Raw genomic sequence first — 24,409 nt, 5'->3', positions numbered from 1 at the left:
AGGGAACCATGTTTACTTCTCAGGAAAACAATACTCAGGAAAAGAAAGCTTTGAAAGACATCAACAGGAAGCTAATCATGTGACTTAAAAGACCCTTCCGTCATTCCAGGCTTCTGGTGCCATGGCGTTGGCCTGCCCGGCCGGTCCCTCTCGTTTCCGCTCTCCTCCCTTGTCTCCCTGTCTTGTTTGCTACTCAGTTCGCCAGCATGCGCCTGCTTACCCTTGACGACGACGCAGCAGTCCCCTCCTCGTCTCTTCCAGGGAGGCAGAGGCCACTGTATCGGCCTTCACGTTCCCTGCTGCCCCGGACTTGAACACCTTGCGTTGGTACTTGTTATTTTACCTGGCCGTCTTCCCCACCAGATTATGAGCATGTCAAGGGGAAGGCCTTGGTTTGTCTTGGCATCTGTAACGTTCTTCTAGGAATATGGGATGTGCTCAGGAAATGTTGACTGAATGAATGAGCATCAGAAATACTATCGGTAGGAACAATCGCTGAATTGCTAACACCAGTATTTGGGCAGGTTGGAAGAATACGGGTAGGGAGAGCCGCACGTTTTTGTGTTTGTGTTAAACTACAGTTCATGGAGCTCTATGCTGAGCCCTCTGCTCAGAGCTTCTGTGCATCATCTCTCTTAGTCATCATCGCCCTAGGAGATGGTACCATCATGGTCCCCATTTTACAGAGGAGGAAATTCATACAGGAGTAGCTTCACGCATCACAAAACTAGTAAATGGCAGGACCTAGATTCAGACTCTCTGCTAAATATCCTTATCCTACACTTCTTTGGAATATTTGGTACAATAAGATTCTTGGTAAGTGCTTTCAAATGAATGAGCTAGGTTGGAACTTACTTTAGAACTCATGACGTCACGCATTTGAGTGTATATCAACTCTTCACATCCATACATGAAGAGGACAGAAAGAACATCACCTGGGCCCTGTGGATTTAATGGAATTTAATTTAATCTTACTCATTTTTATTTATTTATTTTTGTATTAATGGACTTTTTTGGAAGGGCACCTGGGTGGCTCAGATGGTTAAGCATTTGACTTTGGCTCAGGTCAGTTTGTGAGTTTGAGCCCCATATCCAGCTCTGTGCTGTCAGCGCAGTGCCCACTTCGGATCCTCTGTCCCTCTCTCTGTGTGCCCCTCCCCGATCCATGCTATCTCTCTCTCTCTCTCAAAAATAAACATTAAAAAAAAAAAGAATCAGTAACAAAAAAATGTTTAGTGTTTATTTTTGAGAGAGACAGAGAGAGAGAGAGAGAGACAGAAAGAGAGAATGTACACGAGCAGGCGAGGGGCAGAGAGAGAGGGAGAGAAGGAATCCCAAGCAGGCTCTGCACCTTCTGTGTAGAGCCTGAGGCAGGGCTTGATCTAACGAACCATAAGATCATGACCTGAGCTGAAATCAAGAGTTGGCTGCTTAACTGACTGAGCGGCCCAGGTACCCCGACTTACTCATTTTTAAACAGGTTTTCATCGGGTAGCGCTAGGCACTATGCTAGGTGCTAGGTGTTAAAACAGCTATGGTTCTTGCTTTCATGGAGCTTTCAAGGTAAAATATAAAGAGTAGGAAGGAAAAGAGGAAACTGTGAAAATAAAAACAGTATATTTGGAGAAGGAGTAGAGGTAGAGAATCTGGATAAACTAGGACCCTAGAGCATGATAAGGTCAAGGTAGAGAGGAAGAAGGATTTCATCTAGACTTCTTGCTGGAAAAGACTTGACAATTGCCATCCCACTTTCAAGACGTGTGTAAAGTAAAGCCCAGAGAAATTATTACTCCCACAGGGTCAACCATTGGTTACCATTTATCGAATGCTTGCATGTGTGAGGTACTTTACATATATTAAATATTTACTTTTATTAACAGCCTCTTGGTTGTTAAGAAATGCCAATTAAGAAATGTAAATAATTAACATTGTTAGAAATTATTACTCTTATTATTTCTCATAGCTGGAGAAATAGTATTATTATCACAATTATGGAAACTGAGGTGCAAGAGAGGTTAAGTACTTTGCCCCGGTCACACTGCTGCTAAGTGAAAGAATCTAGATTCCTATTAAGGACACACAGTTCCCAAACTGACCCCAAACATGTCGACTCAGGTTTTGAAGTCACCTGCCTCATATAACCCTGGCGGTATATCCTACAGGAAAGCACCGAGCCCGTATCCCAGTAAATACATGCTCGGCCGCTTCTGGGTTAGGTCTGTGCTCATCTCGAGATCTGTATTTCATGGGGAAGTGTTGGTAAGATTTCAGTCCCTATTCTGCTCCTTGGCGTGCTGTCTCCCCTTTAGGTTGCCTCTTCTTTTCTTTTTCTTTTTTTTTTTTTTTAATGTTTATTTATTCTTGAGAGAGAGACAGAGCGTGAGAGGCGGAGGGGCAGAGAGAGAAGGAGTCACAGAATCTGAAGCAGGCTCCAGGCTCTGAGCGGTCAGCACAGAGCCCGACGCGGGGCTCGAACTCACGGACTGTGAGATCATGACCTGAGCTGAAGTCGGACGCTTAACTGACTGAGCCACCCAGGCGCCCCTAGGTTGCCTCTTCTGCTTCCACCTTCTCAAGCCTTACCTGGTGTGCAAGTGAGTAGTGTGGAAAAGTAGTACACCAAGACAAGTTACCGTCGGGTCCTACCCACCCCCTTCCCCGCCTCTCCTCCTCCCCTTCCACCGCCCTCCACTTCCCAAATGGAGCTGGCCAAGGGGATGAGACCCGATCTGTCGTCTTGCCAGAGACTGTGGTTCCTTCTCCTGGCAGTGCCTTGAAATCAGAGCTGTGATGCCCTTCAGGGGGTGCCTCAGTTTAAATTCCAAGGGATTCGTTTTCCGAAACCAAGCTTTGCATCTCTCAGGGAACTTTCCTCTCCTTTTAATGTCATACAGGCATTCGAGTGTGCTAGCATTCCCCACTTCTCCCAAGAACAGACCTCATTTTGTTGGGGTTTTAATAGTTTTTCCTTCTGTGTTAGAGGTGTATTTACCTTTTTTAATTTATGTGTTTCCTCTGTGTCAGTGTTACATATTTATTCCACGTACCTTTGGAAATCGTAGAGTTTGGGGTGGGCTCTTGCCCATATGTGATTATCAAGGGTAAAGAACTTCCAGCATTTTTGTCTCAGAGAAGAGTTAGAAGTAGTAAACTCTGGTGTTCCCCACAGTTCCATTTTCTAGAGTCTATAAAATGGTGATGCCTGCCTTGGACTCGGAGGAGGAGGGCATGGGGAAGGGCTGTGAACCTCCACCACCCAGTGTTCTGGAGCTAGACAGCTTACACATTGTGTAACCTTGAGCACCTAGCATCATTCCCTCCCCTCCCCTCCCCTCCCTTCTTTCTTTCTTTCTTTCTTTCTTTCTTTCTTTCTTTCTTTCTTTCTTTCTTTCTGGTAAAGCAAATGATTAGACATCATTCACTATTTTTAATCTTATAGTTTCATCATCTGCAAAATAAGAATAACTGTGTCTACCAGGGGGTTGTTGTGAGTGAAACTCAAGTGAGATAATACGTGTAAAGCCCAGTGCCTAACGCTTAGTAAATACTCGGTAAATCTTTCATCACACATTACATTAGTTTACACCCTTCTTCAAAAAATCTGTTTTTCTGCCTTTTCCACTTAAAGTGGTGCTTTTCAAGCGTAAGAGAGTATTGTGTTGGCAGGAGTAAATGAGTGGGTTGGGATGGCGATGGCAGAGAGGCCATGCACCTTCAGGATTAGTTGTGACTTAAGCATAAGCTACTTACTGACCAGTTTCCATAAAAGTCAGGAGGATAAAAGAATAAGATTTGGGGTCGAAAAGTAAAAGGGGTTCCTACAAATGTGATGAGATGCTAGGGTACCGGTGCTAAAGTCCAGGCACCTTCCTAAGACTGCAGCTTAATGTCAGAGCATGAGGTCATAGACACAGAAAGTCCGCATTGAGCAGATAGCCTTTCCTATTGTGTCTCGTGGCTGTGAAATCTAATTATGGCCTGTTGTGGACGTTCTGGCTTTAATATCCTGGTTACATTAGGACTCCTGGAATCCCATTCAGTCTCTGTGAGTTCCCATCCCATGTGTATTCCATGTGTTTGTGTACATTTCCTGTCCCACACTGTTACATCTGGCAAACAGCTGTTGTCCTCTACGTGGTGATGGGTGTCCATCAGTGATAAGGATGAGGTTGAAGGGGAACCTTGGGAATGCCAGAGTAGGAGAGACGCTAGGGAAGTGTAAGCGGCCAGAATAACAGATAGGACATTTCGTGTTCAGCCACCTTCTGACAGAGATGAAGTCCGGTCCTGGACTTTTCACATAATATGAATGTGAATGTAATTAATGCCACTGAACTGTACCCTTAAAAATGGTTAAAATGCTGATTTCATGTTATATTTGACCATGGTTTAAAAAAATTAATGTACCAAAAACCGTTTTATGCTTTAAATGAGTGGATTGTATATTATATGAATTATATCTCACAAAAGCTGTTTAAAAATATAAAGTTGTTTTAACAATCTTATTATCAGTACAAAAATATTTTTGCTTATATTACCGTATCAAAAGTTACTTAATGTTTTAAGGGTAGCAAATAATTTGAATTTCCGTCAGTACTTTTTAAACCTTATTTTGAGAAAATTTCAAACCTACAGAGAAATTGAAAGAATTGTACAGTGAACTCACACCTAGAACTCCTTGCCAGGATTTATGCATTTTATGTATTCACACTCTTTATTCCCAGTGTCAGAAGTGATGTGCTTTGATATATTTTATTTTGTTTTGCTTTTTGTTTTTGTTTTTGTTTTTTTTTTCAAATTCAATGTGCTAATTACTTCTTGGGCCCTTTCAACTTGAAAACTCATGTCTCTTCTACTGTTCTGAGAACTTATTTCTTTGGTAATTTTGTTTCTTCTGTATTCTGTGTTTTCTTTTTCAGGAACCTGTTAGATGGATGTTGGACCTCCTGGATTTTCTCATCTTTTTTGTCCTGTTTTTTATCTCTGCCCTTTTTGTTCACTAGATTGGAATATGTTGCCTTTTTCTTTCAATCCTGCTTTTAAAAAAAATTAAGCTATATTTTTAATGTTCAAGTATTCTTTCCTGTTCTTTGATAGATCTTTTTAAATAAAAATAGCAATTTATTCTTATTTCATGGATGAAAAATTCTCTTCCTGAGGATATAATTTATTGATGTTGTTCTAATATTCTTCTGCTTTTCTATTGTCTCTGTTTCCCCTGAGTTCCTGCTTTTCTATTCGTTCATTTGGTTTCTGTCATTATGCGGAAGATATTGTTGAAACGGCTGTGATTCTAGGATCTGTTCATAATTACCAGGGAATCACTGAAAACCTGACCGGAAGGAAGCTCTGTGTGTGAGGGCAAGCCTACTTCCCGGAGGGCTGTGAGGTGGTAGAGGGGCAAGTGGGCTCCATGGCCGCCAGCATTTGGGGAGCTGGAGAGCAAGAAGGCTCTGGGGCTCATCACTCAGAACACAGACTGGCACCTGCATTTTCCTTCCAAAGGTGTCCACATTTCCATACCCAGAGCTTCAGTTCCCCAGAGAATATACCTCCCTCCCCCTGCAGGGGTGGGCAAGAAGAGGAGTTTTCTGGCTGAGTGGCTGGGTGAAGGGAAGTTTTGTGGATCTGGGTCTTTTTTTGCTCCTTACACATATTTTTAACCAGTCTTCCTGTTTTCAGCCCTGCCCCTCCTCTTACCCCACAAGGTTCCTGCTGAACTCCATTCTGAGCCTTTGGGGGCTGAGCAGTTTGGACTGGTTTGCCTTCGTGGGCCCCCCTCTGTGTAGGCACTTCGCTTCCACTCTCATTCTCCTGCCCCGTTTCCACTTCACCCTTCCAGTCTTTCAGAAACCCGTCCCTGCTGCTCATCAGCTGTTGTGGCCTCTCTCATTTCACTGTCGTCGTCCATTTCTATTTCCGATCTACGGTCACTTTAGTGGACTTGAGGAGAGAATGGAGATAATGCATGTATTTCATCTGCTGGGTTTAACTAGAAATCTCTTCTGGGCTACAGACATTCTCTGCTCCTGTTTTAGTGGCATCAGAGCTAAAGTTAATTAAAGAGAGTCTGTACAAAAGCTCTTGGGCTGGTCATGGTGACAGCCACCAAATCTCCCACGTTCTAGACTGCTGACAGCAGTGGCAAAGAGATCAGCCCCATGGTTACTAGACCCTTCGCTGACTCCTATTCATCTGTTCTCTTGCAGAAGCGGGGCAGTGTGAGCAACCCACTCTTCCTCCCACTGATTCCACCACAGTCCCAAGGTTTTACCGCCATCGTCCTCACCTACGACCGAGTGGAGAGCCTCTTCCGGGTCATCACTGAAGTGTCCAAGGTGCCCAGTCTGTCCAAGCTGCTCGTTGTCTGGAATAATCAGAATAAAAATCCCCCGGAAGGTAAAAAGGGTGGGAAGGTGCTGTGTTCAGGAACGGCCTGCTTTGGGTGTCGGCGCGCCTCCCAGCCGGGTCAGTTTGGGACGGCCACATTATTTGCATCCTTAGGCTTGCATGAAGTTTCCTGCTTTGTCAACAGTAATGCCATTTCTGAGGCAGCGTGACCCCAGTTTAGTCAGCCATCTCATTCTTGTTCTGGGGTGGCCCAGCTCACTGTGCGCCCAGGGTTGAGCGCACAGCTCACGTGTGAGCTGCAGCCACGAGGGTCTGAGAGCTTAGGAATCAGTGGGATCAAAGGCCAGCAGCCTTGGGAAAACAGACCTCAGCTTCCCTCGGCCATCTCAGCTGATTTGTTTACATGAAAGCTCAGTTTAAAAGGCATTAGTTTTCTCCTTCCTTATCTCGGCTCTGATACTGTGCTTTCCTTAAAAAAAAAAAAAAAAAAAAGATGGCCTCACTTCCAACTGGGCAAGTCAGCAGAGCATGCCGTCTCCAGGCTTCGAATCAGTTCCTTAACGTGAGTGCGCACTACGGTCCCCAGGCGGTTCATCGCTAATCGCTTTGTCCCTTGCCTTGGCCACCGTGTGAGCTGCTGGCTGGCGCTGGCAGCTAGGGTTGAGGACTGTTTGATTAATTGGATTTCTTTTTCATTCAGGAGGCATAGAGTACGTTCCACCTGCATTTAGTTTCTCATTCAGTCTGTCTATTACTGATCCTAATCCCAGGCACTTCAAAGCTCCTGCCCTTTATAGCCTATTAAAGCCAGGAAGTTTCTGATGGATTAGAGCAAGGAATGAGTTTGAAGTTTGTAATGTGCACCACTATCACTGATAAGGTCTAGTTTATTGCCTGACAGTAGTATCTGCACTTTTTATGGCTATTCTCTTTTAATTGGGAATACTGAAGTCAGGATAGTCAGCCCTGGAAACTACCCCCGGTAGATCTATAGTTTAGGCTGGAAGAAGAACATTTTCTGTCTGTGAGGCCAATCAGAAATTACCCCCAAGAAAATTCTCTAGTACCTCCTGAGACATTTAAGAAGTGTTCCTTAGTGGGATTTTTGTTCTCTGAGAGAATCCTACACTTTCTCTCTAGATTTAGGGAGCCGTGGTTTAAGTAAACAAAATGTCTACTTTAAATGACGCTCCCATTTTACGCTCCAAAGAACAGTGCTTTTTCTTATTAAGTACATCTTTTTATGCCAAGTCCGTTTTCCTCCCAACAACCAGTTTCCTGGATTTTTGTTTGTTTCATTTATTTGACTCTCAGGAAAGGGGTAGAAGGAAAAGGGAGGAGAGGGGAGGAGGAAGAACTGGGCAGGAGGAAGGGAAAGGCAGAGGGAAACGGGAGCTGAGCAGGGAGGGGCGTGGAGAGGCCCCAGCCCGGTGCCTCACCTGGAGGGGGGTGGGTGAGCCGGCCGGCACTGTTGTGCTGCTCCTTGGTCTGGCACTCGAAAGGGACGAGTCCTGTTTTGAGAAGGAAGGCTGTGGGTCCCTGCTCGGATCTGCGGCAGCTCACTGCATCCTGCCACGTTCACCCTCCTGCGCCTGCCCCCGCGCACGCAGGCCGCCGGCTTTCAGAGGGAGCCCCCACCCGCCCGGGTAGGCACAGGTGCAGATCCTGGAGCTAAATGCAAAGGAGGCTTCTCCTTCCTTCGACACCTTGGTTAGGCACTTCGCGCTCCAGGGGAATGATTTCTTGCCAGTGCGAGTCACTCGCAGACCGTGAGAAGGGAGGAATCGTTCTCTGCCCTCCTAGTCGAAGCCCTCACCTCGCCCTGGTTTGACGGAAAGCAGTAACACAAACCTAGAGGTTTTGGAGCTGGGTGTTCAGTCTTAATTTTGGGGAGACCTTGCTAAAATGTGGTTAATTTTACGACCGGGAGCTTAGTTTATTTTTGTAATGTTTTGGCTCCAGGGAAGAGAGCGAGCCCTCAACCGACGAGACCCCAAATTTGACACGTTTAGAGACTGAACCAGCTTTTTTTTCCCTCGCAGTGGTTTTTAGGTCTCCACTCCGGCTCTGGCGATGTGGTTGTTTGGGGAGAGCGTGAACCACGTTTAATCTTCTGTGGGGTGTTTGTTCAGTTGGTAAATGAGGCTGTCAGCTCTGGTCCTCATGCCAGCAAAGCCATCTGAGTCTGCATGTATGGCATTAGTAACATATATATCTTTTATAAAGCAAGTCCAAGGCTTTGAAATATTAGAGGCAAAAATGATGTTTTTCACTTTCTCTACATTTACTAAAATAAATATTGCGGTGAACATGTCTGCTGCTGGGAGGGTTAATGTAGGCAGAAATCCACCACCCCCCCCCGGCTCCCCCCACCACTTTTTTTTTTTTTCCCTCTCCAACACAACCAAATACTTTTTGCTTTTTGGTTACATTTAAGCCTAAATTGCTGGGTTTGAAGTTTAAGTAAATACTTAGACTAGGCAATAGAAATTTCCAGCGAGTTTTCGTCACATCGGTTTCGAGCTCTGTCAGAAAAAAAAGGCAAGCCACTGCCTTCCTCCTCCCCAGCTCTTCAGTTTCCAAACTTGATGGATATAGAGGTTGTTTGGCTTGGCCCCTGGCCTCCGTGTGAAGGAAGCTCTTACATTGTACATCTCAGACAGGTTTAACTCAGCCTTCTGTTTTAGCTGATTTCAGTGTTAAATTTGAATTGACCTCAGGAGCTCCCTGGCTTCAGATTGTGACTTTGATAGTTGTTAGCAGGCGGGCTGGGCTGAGTGTGTCGGGATGGTCAACCCAGAGGAGGCAACAGAGAAGTAGAAGTCACAGCCAGCCACCTTGCATTTGTGCTGAATTCTGGGACTGTGGGGAATTAATGTCATGGGGACCAGCTGGACACCAGCAGCTTGAGCACTCCAGAAGTGAGCTCAAGGTTTGTATGGAGATAATCTGACCATTTATTTTATGGATCTGTGGTTGTGTTTGTGACAGTGTTGGCCAGGATGGGCTTGGGGTCATCTTCAGTCAACCTGAGCATTTTATAGTACCTTTGCCAAGATGGAGGGAAAATTCTCTTTGCTCACATCTTTCTTGGCATCCAACATGGAGAAAACCATTAATCAGTACGCATTTTAAAAAAACCCTCAACACAAGGAGTTCTTTTTCTCCTTAGAGCTAGACTAAAGCTCCTAACTGTGAAGTTATCAGGTCACCTGGCTCAGCTGTTTGTTTTTCATAAATTCTGCAATGTGCTTGGAAAACCCTTGTTTTTCAGACTACTTTGTGTGAATGGAAGGTGACATTTTTATTTTGCCAGCTGCAGATTCACAGGATGAGACATAAGGTACATTGTTTTGAATTCATTTAGAATTTAGAAGGAGTACAGAAAAAGAGACCCCATTTGGGCTCAGCAATGGAATTGGAGCCTGAAGGTCTCTGGCTATGCTACTGTGTCCTTCTGCATCCTAAGGGGCCTCCGCACAGCCGTGTGTCTACACCTCTTCAGATTGTCAGGGGAGAAGTGAAGTTTGTGAGACTTTACAAGAACCCAGTTATAAAGATGAAAACGATACGATGTTTTTATAACCACGTATTATGTACCTTTTAAATCCCAGGAATAGGCACTGTGCCAGGTGCTTTACACATATTATCTCTAGTCCTTAGGACAAACCTGCCAGGAAGCTGTTCTTATTCCCATTTTACAAAAATGAAACTCCCGATGAGACGTGTAATTTGCCCGAATCACAAAACTGCAAATGGCAGAGCCAGAAATAAACACGTGTCTCTGTGGATGCGAAGCTCATGCCCTTTTGCACAAAGCCCCACTGTATCTATTTGGATTACCATTTAGTAGTAGGCAGATCATCACGCTTTGTCTGTTCTCTGATTTGGGATTATGTAGACGAACTAGGTCCTTGTCAGGGACTCAAAAGAGAGACAGAAGAGTAAGTCTGTTCTTTTGAAAATACTAATGGAAAGAGGAGAAAAAGTTCTTCTTTCTCACCCATATTTTTCTCTCCTACCTTGAGCTTCTGTCCTAATTTTTTAAACAATCAAAATCCCATGTCAGAATTATCTACTTTAAGGGCAGGGGGTAATTTATAATGTTTATTTTTGGTGCTGCCCTCCACAGAAGGAATGCTGAAGCCTGGGCGAATGGTAGTTCCTTTTCTTGGAGGCCTATTTTACTTGAAAATGTGAAAGCGAGAAACTGGGAGTTCTGTTGGGAGGCCTGTCTGTGCTAATGATGGTGCATAGACAGCTGACTGTTGAGGTGGAGACTGCTCTCGCCGTGGCTGACTTTTGGCTACCGAGGTGTGACTCGGAACAGGGAAGGGTAGTCCCGTGTCCATCTTCACCTCCTTGGCCCATATCATCCTCCTTGGCCCTGCATCGTTCCCTAAAACTTCCCCATCAAAGACTTTACAAGGGCAGGGGCAAGTTAGTTCCCTATGGATATTGTCTCAAGTAATTCTTTGGCTATGTAGGTGATACATGTGGAAAGCCGTCTGTGCTTCGAACATGCTGTGCACATTCACCAAGTGGAAGTCCAAATCCCATGCAGGGTAGAGGAAAGTTCATACTCAACCCAAGCAGCTAGCCTGTTGTCTATACACACTGCAGAAAGAGGAGCTATTTGTTACTTTGTGTTCTTTTGCTTCATTTCTGTGTTCCATTGTCTCAGCTCTAGAGGATTAATAATGGCAGGGATCCTATTTATTTAAAAGTGGATATGGGGGCACCTGGGTGGCTCAGTCGGTTAAGTGCCCAACTCTTGATTTCAGCTCAGGTCATGATCTCACCGTTTGTGAGTTCGAGCCTCACATGGGGCTCTGTGCTGACCGTGTGGAGACTGCTTGGAATTCTCCCTCTCTCTGCCCCTACCTGGCTCACGCTGTCTCTGTCTCTGTCTCTCTCTCAGTAAATACATACATACATACATACATACATACATACATACATACATACATAAAAGTGGATATGGAAGGTACAAGCTGGGTGATGCCACTGGATTTTCAGAGTAATGTATCAGATCTAACATATACCACTTTGGCACCCCTAAGGTTCAAAAGAAGTCCTTTGGTTCTGTAAATAGACACATATGTTCAAAGGAAGGCACAGCTAACATTTACTGGATATCTGCCATGTGCCAGGCGCTGTGCTGCTAATTGCTTTCATGTTCATTCTCACAGTCAGTGATGGGAAGATAGTGTTATTATTCTGTCTTCGTAGTTGAAGACACGGGTTAAACGCGATTGATTTGTTTAGGATCACATGACTAGTAAGGAGTACACCTGGGATTTGAAGCTCTTCCCAAAGACTGTTCGTTTTTTCTCTTTCTTTCATCTTTCTTTCTTTCTTTCTTTCTTTTTCTTTCTTTCTTTCTTTCTTTCTTTCTTTCTTTCTTTCTTTCTTTCTTTCTCTTTCTTTCTTTCTTTCTTTCTTTCTTTCTTTCTTTCTTTCTTATTTAGAGAGAAAGTGAGTGTGAGTTGGGGAGCCACAGAGAGAGAGAGAGAATCCCAGGCAGGCTCCAAGTGAATGCAGGGTTTGTTCCCATGACCCTGGCTGGCATCATGACCGGAGCCAAAATCAAGAGTTAGATGCTTAACTGACTGAGTCACCCAGGCACCCCCAGAGACTGTTCTTTCTATGATATATTACTGTCTTATGTGATCCCGGACCTTAGAGACATCTTGTTTGGTTTCTCATATGATGTCGAGTAGAAATCTGACCTAAATTAGTACATTTCAAGTAAAAGGGTGCATTGAACTGCTGAAGGCATTTCACTGTATCTAAAACAGTTTCTGCCATCAGAAGATTCCTACCTATTTTGAATCTAAATCCGTTTCCCTGCAACTTTCACCCAGCTACTGGTCATGGTTCTAACTTTAGAGGCCATGGAGAACAATTCCCCTTTCATCTGATAACCCTCCTGATAGCCTAATGTATTAGTCAAGGCCAACGTAGAAGACCGAAACCACCAGTAACCTGAACAGGAAAAGTTTAATATAAAGAATCATTAACCAGTAACGGGTGATTGGTGACTAAGAAGTAAAAACTGTAAAGATAACAGGAGCCCCTTCCCCAGCTAGATGTGAGATTCAGACCTTGTTGGAGAGTGTGTGACCGTACGTAGCCCAGTGAAGTGTGCGGGGGTTGCAGGCTCAGTCTGGTGACCGGGAAATCTATCGCTCCCCTTCAGTACCCACGGAATTCAATAGGAAGCTACGCAGAGCGTGTTCTTGAACTTACTAGGAAACTGTTGAGGGCTTCAGTGAGCTCCCGTGGAACCACCCATGGCGAGGGACCCTCAGCTGCATTGCTCTTGGGGGTCTCTGCAGAACCTGTTGTGAAGGGGCCCCTTAGAGGTGCCACTTACACCTGGTGGGGAGAAGTGCGGCTGCCTGTCTGTCTTCTGGCCAAGGACCGAAGGAGCAAGAAGTTAAAGAGGCACACTGAAACCTAGAAGAAAAGCCCCCTTCCCTCCCAAGGGTCCCTCCAGCACCCTCCACAGACAAAGCCTAGAATTGAGCTAGTTGGCAAAAGGGAAGTGTATACGGGATCTAGTTCCAGTATGAGAAACAGGGCAATGAAGGGTGGCATTGGAGCTGAGGGGCAGTACGCTGACAGCTGGCACAGTTGGTTTCTTTAAACATTCCATAGAAATCCTGGATTCATGTGCCTGCACTGCCCCTGTCACTCCTCCCAGACTGTTTTCCAGGTTGTTGGAACTTTCTCCGTATTGTGACACCCAAATCTGAACACAAAAGCTCTCAAAGTGTGGTCCAGGGACCTGGACATCCATGAGAATCTTGCAGGGGGTCTGGGAGGTTGAAATTATGTTCATAATAATACTAAGTCACCTCCATTTCCCACTCTTTATTTTTTCACAAGGTGACAGAGGAGTTTTTCAGAGGCTACGTAACATGGGATAACATCAATCTAGTGGCTAGTGGAATGTGTGCTTGTGTATTCTTGTGTTTTAAAATTTCCTCAGTTTTCATTTCTCATACAAATAAATTGTGTGTGTGTGTGTGTGTGTGTGTGTGTGTGTGTGTGTATCCCATATAAGGAAAGCTTCTTTGGGGTTCTCAACGATATATATATTTATTTATAATATAAATTATTGTCAAGTTAGCTAACGTACATTGTATACACTGTGCTCTGGGCTTCAGGAGCAGATTCCCATGATTCATCGCTTACATACAACACCCACTGCTCATCCCAACAATGTGCCCTCCTCAATGCCCATCACCCATATCCCCCTCTCCCCCACACCCACCCCAGGGTTCTCAACAACTTTTAAGAGCCTATAGGAATCCTGACACCAGAAAGTTTGAGACTCAGTGGTCTAGTAGGTGGGGCTATAACCTCTTATATTTTAGACGTTACGATTCATGTTTTATAAGGATTTAGACAGTAGATTTATGCCAGGGGTTTTATTTACCTGGAAGAGGGAGTGGGGAGCAAACGAGAATAAGGATGACTGCTGGAGAAAACATTGAACTTCATTGTTTTGTCCCAGATCTAGACAAGCATGAGGTGTTCAAGCTGCAATAGATTGTACATGTTCTGTTTGGTTTTTGATGCTAAACAGACTTAGATTCAGTCACAGGCCTTCTCATTTATTAGCTCTGTAACTCCTGCCAAATTACTTAATCTCTGTGAGCCTTGTAACTACTGCTACTACTTTGTAAATAATTTCTGCCCCACGGGGTTGTCAGGAGGATTGAATGACATTGCATCTACAAAGTGTGTGGCATATACTAGTTGCTTAGTAAAGGTGCCCTCCCCCCACCCCTGCTTATTCTTAGAGCAGAACGAGAAGGAGTTGCCTGAGACCCCATAGGTAATAGAGGACCCAGGTCTTCAGTCTCTCAAGTCCTGTGTCCGTCCATTTATTCCAAAGTTATTTATTATGTGCTTCTGTGCCAAGAAGGAAACTATAATTAACTACTGTTATTGATTAAAAGGCAGTGACCCATAGGATCATTTCTTTGGTGTTCAGTTCAGTCTTTTCCCAAACATACTTCTTGGAGTTGACTGCTTTTTCAGGCTCTGTGCTTATTTAAGGCTGAATGCCTTCCTTAATTACAGGGCCTCCATTGTGCCGGCTTCTTCCAGGACTCTGGAAGTGTCCCAACAATGTGTTACATGGATACACTATAAAATGTACCTTAGTGAGATATTTCATCCGAAGGCAGTAAAGACAGCCTTTTCCCTTCTGACTCTCCCTCACCACACTTCTCGTTAGTATGGGGACCTGGGAGCGGCCACAGGCATTTGCAACTTCAAGACCCATGCAGACTGCATCTTTCCACAATTACACAATGGAGTTTTGGGAACCAGTATGACACCTAGCTTTCCTCTTGTCATTTGACAAATGCTGTGTGAAGAACACCCTACCCTCTATAAAGAACCCTGAGGTCTATGGACAGGGGTGCTATGCTAAATGCACCATTTTAAAATAAGGAACCTGTAGTTGAATTACTTCAATCATTTCAGAGTAGAATGGCAAAAAATGTAAGGCAGGTCATGGGTTGGTGTTTCTTCAGTATACTAGAAAATCCCGCATAATTGGACCTAGAAATTTGATATTTATTTTGTAAATTGGTCATGATGAGAAACCAAACCTAGTGAATCAGAGCGAAGGGGTGGTTGAGGGGATAAAGTGCTAAGTTAAGAAACCCACGTCGTTCAGTGAGACCCATTTTGAGGGCTGGATTTTAGCGGCATTGATCTCTGTTTGTGATTGCATTGTGGAGGCCGGCACATCGGGGCAGACACCTCGAGTGCGTGCTTTGTCTTTGCTGGCAGAGCGGCGGCATGCTTTGAGCTGGGGTGTGCCTGGCCGGAGGTATTCAGGGGAGCCGGTGGAATTCTAGTAGCAAACCCTGGGCCTGAGAATGAGACAGTGTGGACTTGACCCCTCCTCTTGTTGTGATCTTGGGTCTCTCTGCTTCTCTGTGTCTCAGTTGTGAGCGGAAGCCATCTGTGCACTCTGGCTAAGACAGCCTTGAGGTTGAGTAGTGTTGTGAGGACCTAGAGAGGACAGAAGTACTTACCGAATTTTATAACCGGGCATCTGTAAGAGCTCCCCCGTGCACAGTTGTACGTGTGGGTTGAGTGGGAGCCGTGGAAGTAAGTTCCATCACATCTGTGGCATGGTGCATTCACTGCTTTATCTCCTCACAGAGGTTAGAAGAGTAATGCATACCTCGTTTCTTCCCCCCCACAGACTCTCTCTGGCCCAAAATCCGGGTTCCATTAAAAGTTGTGAGGACTGCTGAAAACAAATTGAGTAACCGATTCTTCCCTTACGACGAAATCGAGACAGAGGCTGTCCTGGCTATCGACGATGATATCATCATGCTGACCTCTGATGAGCTGCAGTTTGGTTATGAGGTAAGGAGGTTTCAGACAGTCTGTTTACATATTGACTGTTTCTTGCCTAGCGTTGCTTGTCTTTCCTAATGAAGAGGATTAGATTTCATCGTCTAAAGCCATAGTTTCTACTCCCTGGTCGATAGTGCATAAGAGCGTGGGTTATGAAGCTGTTCTCCCAGACTTTGGGGAAACCCTATCCTAGAGTGACAGCTGTGGCCTCCACTACTTTTGGGAACTCCCAGGGAGAGTCCCAGGGGATATTTTCAAAAGAGCGTCTATAGCATTTAACGAGCACTTAATTGATGTCTCCTCGAATGGCACTTCCCCTGACTCAAGCAGCTGGGCGCGGCAACAATAAAAACGCCAATGAGCAGAGACGCTGGAGACGCTGACAAACAGAAAGCAGACCCTGTTGATGGCTTTCTTTCTGAGGTTTAAGTGGAGAGGTTGGCTGCTGTCTTTAGGGAGAAACATGCTCTATCACCGTTCATTCAGTGCGGCTGATGGATTAGGCTGGGTTCAAGGGTTAAGTATGGAGACCAGTAAAGGTCTCCCCAGGGGAAAGTGCCAGAGCCGAGGCCTGGTGAAAAGCAATAGGAATTGATGAGCTCTGTCAGGGAGGATGTGCGTGAGATGCATGGCATGAAGGCGGCAGGAGGAGGCCTGCGGTGCGGGGATGTGACGGCGGCATCGGACCTAAGCAAAACGGAGAGTATACGTCAATTAGCCACGGCCGACACAGGGAAAGTGGTCCAGTCTGTCCCCTACGCTCATCCTGCCCATGAGAGAGGCAGCCGTCTTCTGTAGTTGACTCGGGGTTTGCTGAAGTTAAGGTTCTAAGAAATCACGAAATGTTATTATATGAGGCCATATTTGACACTCAGGTTTTATTAAATGAATATATATTCTATATTGTATATTTATTATAGAAGTTTATTTTCTAACCCTTAAGCTAGAAGTGGATTTTCAGGGGAAGAAATAGGAATCCCCCTGCCACCACCACCAAAAATTAAAAGCTCAAGTTTTTTGTTTGTTTGTTTTTTTAAGTTTGAGTGTAACAGAAATTGTTGTGAATGAGGCTGGTGTGTGATACAGTCAGTATAGTTACTGGCCGGTGAAAGGCGTGAGAGTGGCTAATCAAACATGTATGTCATCTTTTTGGGCTTATTCTCATTCACAGAGATGTCTTTTACATTATCACATCTAGGATATTAGATGATTTGTAGCACACTATCATTCCCATTTTTAAAAAAAGCAAATTACCTACTTGTTTCTCTAGCCAACTCATGGCAAAAAGACCTTTTTTTTTGGCCAGTGTTTTCTCTCTTCGTTGCATATAGTGGCTTCAGACTATATTCATGGGGGTTTTTTTTTGTGGTGAAAGGGAGGTGGATAAAAGGGAACATTTGGAATGATTAGCCAAGATGGATAGAGTGCTCCCTCCTCAGTATTTTCAGTTGGGCTAAATGAAGTCTAGTGAAAGAAAGGTAGGCTTGAGGCACCTGGCTGACTCATTCGGTTGAGCGTCCTGCTCTTGATTTTGGCTCAGGTCATGATCTCACTGTCGTGGAGTGGAGCCTGCTTAAGCGTCTCTCTCTCTCCCTTTCCCTGTCTCCGCTCATGCTCTCTCTCTAAAAAAAAGAAAGAAAGGTGGACTAAATGTATTCCTTTTGACCTTGAGTTGAAATCTTTTTTTCAACGTTTTTTTTTTTTAATTTATTTTTGGGACAGAGAGAGACAGAGCATGAACGGGGGAGGGTCAGAGAGAGAGGGAGACACAGAATCGGAAACAGACTCCAGGCTCCGAGCCATCAGCCCAGAGCCTGACGCGGGGCTCGAACTCACGGACCGCGAGATCGTGACCTGGCTGAAGTCGGACGCTTAACCGACTGCGCCACCCAGGCGCCCCAAAATCTTAAGATGTTATGTATATTGAACTCTGGGATTTCTTTCAACCTTGAATTTGTTTCAAGCCTCTTCCGCTCTTTCCTCTGATGACCTGTGTTTGATTCCACATCACCTTGAAAGAAGTACCTGCCTATTGGAGGAGTGGCAGGCAGGAAAACGCCTCCTCTACATTAATCTGAATCTTCTCCAGATGCCGTGGAAGGCGAACTTTCATAACTACCCTCTGTATTCCAGTGAATGTTCTGGGTGTTCTTCTATTACTTACGATCTTTTCTCAAACCTGCAAGACAGTTACTGCTTTTCTCATTCTTTACTAAGACTAAGAAGGTTAGATAACTTATCTGCAGTCACACAGCTAATGAGTGGAAGAGTTGGAATTTAAGTCCAAGTTTGTCTACACTATGCTGTCCTCTAAGGTTTTACCCTGTCAGAGACTACTGGTTTGCAAAAGTAGTACGAAGAGCCATGAGCATATCAGTTGTCTCTCACAGAGTTATCCTGATGCTAAGGAAAACAAACAGGTTTCTCAGGCATCCCTACCATTGGTGCTTTAGGGTAACTTTGTAAAAGTTATTTCTTGCATAGTAGTTAATATAATGGACAAAGTTAGGATAGCTCTGGACCTGAATTCCTGCCCTTTCACTGACTAGTTAATGACCATGGACAAGTTTTTTAATCTCTCTGGATGTTATTTTATTCTTGCATAAAATGGCAGTAACAATATCCACTTCATTAGGTTATTGTGTACATAGAAAATTCCGTAGTGCCTAGCACATGGAAAGAGAATGCTCAGTGACTGCTCCTTCTATGTGGTAGGCAGTATACTCTGCACTTTACAAGACACCATGTTGGCTGCTATAATGGCAGCTACTATGGTTATTCCCATTATCCCACTCATGACTCCGCTGTGGTTCATGGGAAAGGTTGTTGTTTCCATTCTTCTTGGGACATTACTGTTCTAGAGAGGGTACCCACTTTTGTGTTGAGTCAAAAGACAGAAGGTGATGGGGCTCCTGATCCTGTTGTTTGTTTGTTTGTTTGTTTGTTTTTGGCCAAAGCCTGGGATTATTTCATGCAGGAATTGGGAGCAAGCCTGACTGATAAAGTGAATTAATAAATCTGTTAACAAAAATTTATGTCCAAGGGGAGTTACGTTGGAACCCAGAGCTACTTTCTTGTGCTGAGCACAGTGCATTTGGATTATATCTATCTTATTAATTGCTACTCATCTGTCAGCACTCAGCTCAATTGTTGCTATCTCAGAGAAGCTTCCAGGGAGGTTAGGTTCAGAGCACTCTACCTCTTTGTAAGCAAATAATTAATTGTGAAGTATATGTTTAATGTCTGCTTTTCTTCTAGAATGTAAGCCCCACAAGGGCAGGAATCATGGCTGTCTTGTTCATTGCTTTATCTCTATGCCTGACCCGGTTTATTCCATTCAGTGGTTACTCAGTAATAGTCGATGAATAAACAAACCTTTATCACCAGCATGCACATGAAAGCTATGGAATAAGTTACTCCGGCGTGCGTGCCCATCCACCGTGATCCACAGTCTGGATCCAGCCATTTTGAAAAACCATTTGGAATTTCAGATGCTAAGCATATACCTACCGTGTGACCCACCATTCTTCGTATAGAGATTTACCCTAGAGAAATAGGAGCACACATATACACAAATACTTGTACACCAATATTCATAGCAGTTTTTATTTGTAAAAGCTGGAAACTAGAGGAAAAACACAGAATGTCTGTCCAGTCTGAATGAATAATCGTGGTATATCCATACAATAGAATACTACTCAGTAATAGATATGAATGAGCTATGGAGACATACCATGGATGTATTTAATAATAATTATGATGAGTGAATGAAGCAAGATGAAAAAGAACATGTATTATGATTACCTTTACGTAAAATTTTAGAAAATACAAACTAATTTTCAGTGATTGAAAGATCAGTGGTTGCCACACTTAGGAGTGGGGAGGGTCAAGCTGTGAAGGGCAAGAGGGAGAATAACAAAGAGGCAAAAAAGCTTTTAGGGGTTATGGATATGTTCATTATCTTAACTGGGATGATGATTTTACTGTGTATATAGATGTACACATACCAAATTATGCATGTCAAGTTATACACTTCAAATAGATTTAGTTTATCGTATGTCAAATCTTATTTCCAAAAAGCTATAAAAAATTATATTCACGCAAATGCGTAAAAAATGCTTGAAAAATTGAAGGTAATGTGTGCCAGATATGTTCAGTAAAAACTACAAAATGTTGCTGAGAGAAATTGAAGTACAACTGCATAAATGGAAAGCTGTATCCTATGTATACATTCAAAAGTGTAATTTCTCCCCAAATTGTTCTATAGATTCAAAGCAATCCCAGTCAGAATCCCAGACGGCTTTTTCTTTTTTCTTTTTTTTAATTGAAATTGACAGATTTGTTCTAAAATTCTTTTTTTTTTTTAATTTTTTTTTAACGTTTTATTTATTTTTGAGACAGAGAGAGACAGAGCATGAACGGGGGAGGGGCAGAGAGAGAGGGAGACACAGAATCGGAAGCAGGCTCCAGGCTCTGAGCCATCAGCCCAGAGCCCGACGCGGGGCTCGAACTCATGGACCGCGAGATCGTGACCTGAGCCGAAGTCGGACGTTTAACCGACTGAGCCACCCAGGCGCCCCATCTAAAATTCAAATGGAAGCAGAGTAGACCTGAAAAAGCCAAAGCAATTTTGGGAAGTAGAACAAAGTTTCAGGACTACCTCATTGTAAGTATTATGATAAAGCTACAGTAATCAAGACACTGTGGTCTTGTTGTCAACTTAGACATACACATCAACGAGACACAAGAAAGAGTCCAGAAGTAGAGCACACATGTATGTCGTTAATTTTTGACAAAGGACCCAAGTCCATTCAATAGAGATGGGAGAGTCTTTTCACTAAGTGGTGTTAGAACAATGTGATATCCTTATGTCAAAGAAAAATAAATCATGACCCTCACCTCACAGTGTATGTAAAAATTTAACTAGTCCTCAGTGTAAGAACTAAAATTACAGAACTTCTTAAAGCAGAGGAGAAAATCATAGCACATTGAAGCTAAGCAATTATTGTTAAATAGGGGACAAGTAGCACGACTTATAAAAGAAACCAAAATGGATAGGTTGGACTTCCTCAAAATTACAACACTTGAAAAGACACTTCTAAGAAAGTGAAAAGGAAAGTCCTATATTGGGAAAAATATTTTCAGAACATACATGTGGTAAAGAACTTGTATCTAAAATATATAAAGAGCCCTCACAACTCAGGGAGAAGAAGACAAAGAAGTCAGTAAAAAAGAAAAGGGGCAAAAGATTGGAGCAGTTACTTCACAAAGGAAGATAAGATATGTAGGTATAAACTAGCATACGAAAAAGTCCTCCACATCATAGTCATTAGGACAATTCTAAAATACAAGCACAGTGAGTTACCACTACATACTCACTAGAATGACTAAAAAAAATGTGAAAGACTGGCAATGCCATGTGTTGATGAGGCCATGGAGCAGCTAGAACTCTCACATGTTACTGGTAAATATGCGAACTGGTACAACTAATTTGGAAAACAGTTTTGCAGATTCTCATGAAGTTAAACGTATACTTTTCATATGATGCAGCCTCCAAAAGAAATAAAAACATATGTCTTTACACGAAGACATGTACTCAATGTTTACAGCCTTATTCATAAGATCCCAAACTGTAGATATCAGCTGGCAAATGGAAGAGCAAATTGTGGAATATCTATGCAATGGAATGCTACTCAGCAAGAAAAAGAAATGGACTACTGATATATGGAGCAACCTGTAAAAGTGTCAGAATCATTATGCTAAGTGAACGAAGCCAGATACCAAAGAGTACTTCCTATACGTGTTGCCCATGTATATGAAGTTCTAGAGTAGAAAAAACTATGTTGCCGGGGGTAGTGGATGAGACTGACGAGAAAAGGACAGAAAGGAACTTTTCAGTCAATGGAAATGTTCTAAGCTTTGTGACGGTGGTTTTATGACTATATACGCTTGTCAAAACAAACTTAAATTTGGTGATTTTATTGTAAGTAAATTCCATTTCAAAGCTGAAAAAAAATTGTGGGATGCAACTAAAGTGGTTCTTAGGGGAAATTTATAACATTAAATGCTTGTATTCGGAAGGAAGAAACGTCTAAAAGCAACACCTAAAGTTTGTTCCACCTTTAACAACTTTGAAAAGGAAGAGTAAATTAAACCCAAAGCAAGTGGAAGGAAAGAGTAAAAGAAGTGCTAATGATGAAGTAGAAAACAAACCAACAGAGAAAATTTACAGATACAGAAATTGACCTTTTGAAAGAATGAACAAAATTGGTAAGCCCCTAGCCAGAACACTCAAAAAAAAGAGAACACAAATTATCATTGTCAGGAATGCAAAGGAATTAAAGAAGGATTGACGTTATAGATCCTACAGACATTAAAAGAACACTAAGAGAATATTATTAAAGTTTTTCTGAAAGTAAGAATTCTTTGGAAATTACAGCATGTGTAAAATTAAATAGAATATATGTATATATATAATTCTCTATTAAAAAACTGAAGTTGTTATCAAAATCTTCCTGCAAAGAAAACTCTAGGCCCAGATGGTTTTACTGGTGATTTCTTAAGAATATAAGGTGTTGGAAAGAAAATTAGAAAGTGAAGAATAAAGAAAATTAGAGATAATCTAGCTTCCTCACGTTATGGGTAAGGCCCATCTGTAAGCTATATATGAAGCCCTTAAGTGACTTACCCGGTGTCACCCAGTTAGTAATTGGCACTAATAAGGCTTAAACTCATTTTAGTGGTATTTTCACCATACCATGTCACCTGTAAAGATTTCATTATATAACTGGGCTTAGAACCAGTTACAGTATATAGAATTATAATGATCATTATATATATAGCTGTTCTTATTTTTTGGCTGTGTACCATTCAAACCAATTTGTTGAAATCTCCCTGTGGGGAAGATAAAAACACCTGAACGTTTTCTTTGTTATTCTAATATTCACAAGCAAGAATCCATATCAGTCAGGAAAACAAATCCATATTAGTTGTTTCAATAGAATGGATTTAATATATGAAAACTTCTGATACAGGGTATTAGAGAGCTTGAAAGAGCAAAAGGGACCCCTGGAGGTATAAAGAGATGATAACTGTAGGACATGAGGAACAAAGGAAAGGAAGGAAGTGGTTGGGGTCATAGAACCTACATGCTGGGAAGAGAGCCTTCCCCCTCCCCCAGTGCTGGGCCTTAGACCTTCGCAAAGGGCCACTGGCTGACTTTTGCTGGTAGTTCAGAGAGCAAAGAAGTTGCACCTCATCCCTTCCCAGCCAGAGAGTGGAGGGAAGATTAAGGAAAGGAGGAAGCTGAAAAAGGGATTCTCTAAATCTGTGTGTAAAGTCCTGGGGGCACTCCCACCTCTCCCTTCAAAGCAGCCCATGCACGGAACTAATTAGAATCAACACAGCAAAAGCTTTGAAAAGTGAACAGTGGTGTAGAATACCAACCAGGTTTCAAGAATTAGCGCCTGGGTAACACCCAAGTTGGGCAGACCAGAAGAGCACTATCAAGTCTTTGAAGACTGAATTGTTACTCGATCCACAGCCCACAAAGGTGGGTCAGGGCATACATTCTGAACCTAAACTCCCTGATAAAGTATGGAAACTTAAAAGGAACAGAGTCTCATAGTAATATTCAAAATGTTCAGGGTATAATTCAAAATTACTCATCATACCAGAATTGGGAAAATTGCAACTTTTATGAGAAAAGACAGTCAACAGATGCCAACACCAAGATGATACAAATATTGGAATTATTTGACAAGGATTTGAAAACCACTATCATAAAAGATGATTTAATAAGCACTTATGAGCACTCTTGAAACAAATGGAAAAATAGAAAGTTGCAGCAAAGAAACAGATATAAAGAACAACCATATGGGAATTTCAAAACTGATAATTACAGAAACCAAAATTTAAAATTCACTGATGGGCCCAGTAGATGAATGAAGATAACAGGAAAAAATTAGTGAACTTGAGGATAAATCAGTAGGAATTACCCAATCTGAACAACAGAGGGAACATAGACTGAAAAAAAGAAATGAACAGAGCCTCAGGGACTTATGGGACAATCACAAAAGATACATTTGGGTCATCAGAGTCCCAGAAGGAGAAGAGAAAAGAAAGAATGTGGGGCAGAGGAAATATTCGAAGAAATAATGACTGAAAACTTCCAAAATTTGGCAAAGGACATTAAACTCACAGGTTCAAGAGCTGAAGAAGCCACAGACATCCAAAGAGTTGTATAAATTTACGTACATTGTACAAACTGAATAAATTGTAGCAGAAATTATTATGTCAAATAGTAATTGGAGAAGGAGACAAAGAAATTGGTGTACACACACACACACACACACACACGCACACACACACACACACACACACACACAAGGAAAGGAGAAAATCTGCATAGCTACAGTGGTCTCTGTACCTATAATAGCTTGGTCGTGAGAGCATAGTTGATATTTATAACTTTCTCCTTACACCACCCATTCAATGTTCCCTCTGTTCTCAGCCAGCTCTCTAGCATATGAATTACACACCCAGTTTCTTTAATGACTCCAGCACTGTTCAGACTTCCTATTTCTTGTTGTGTTCATTTTTGATAAATTATGTTTTTCAGGAAATCTCTTCATTTCATTTGTATTGTAAAATGTATTGCTAT

At 42.8% G+C, this 24,409-nt stretch overlaps 1 protein-coding gene across 2 annotated transcripts in view; it reads left to right on the top strand.

Annotated features, from left to right (window-relative positions):
- The window catches only part of EXT2 (exostosin glycosyltransferase 2), a 144,748-nt gene that overhangs the window by 91,514 nt on the left and 28,825 nt on the right, over window positions 1-24,409 (top strand). For both annotated transcript variants that reach the window (XM_060606442.3, XM_060606441.3), the window contains exons 9-10: window positions 6,210-6,399; window positions 15,590-15,756. In XM_060606442.3, coding sequence (XP_060462425.1) covers window positions 6,210-6,399; window positions 15,590-15,756 — 357 coding nt within the window. The remainder of the gene's footprint in view (window positions 1-6,209; window positions 6,400-15,589; window positions 15,757-24,409) is intronic.

This window comes from Panthera onca, chromosome D1 (assembly GCF_046562875.1).
Source record: "Panthera onca isolate mPanOnc1 chromosome D1, mPanOnc1 haplotype 2, whole genome shotgun sequence".
Lineage (NCBI taxonomy): Eukaryota > Metazoa > Chordata > Mammalia > Carnivora > Felidae > Panthera > Panthera onca.
This window is presented reverse-complemented; position numbering and strand designations above follow the sequence as displayed.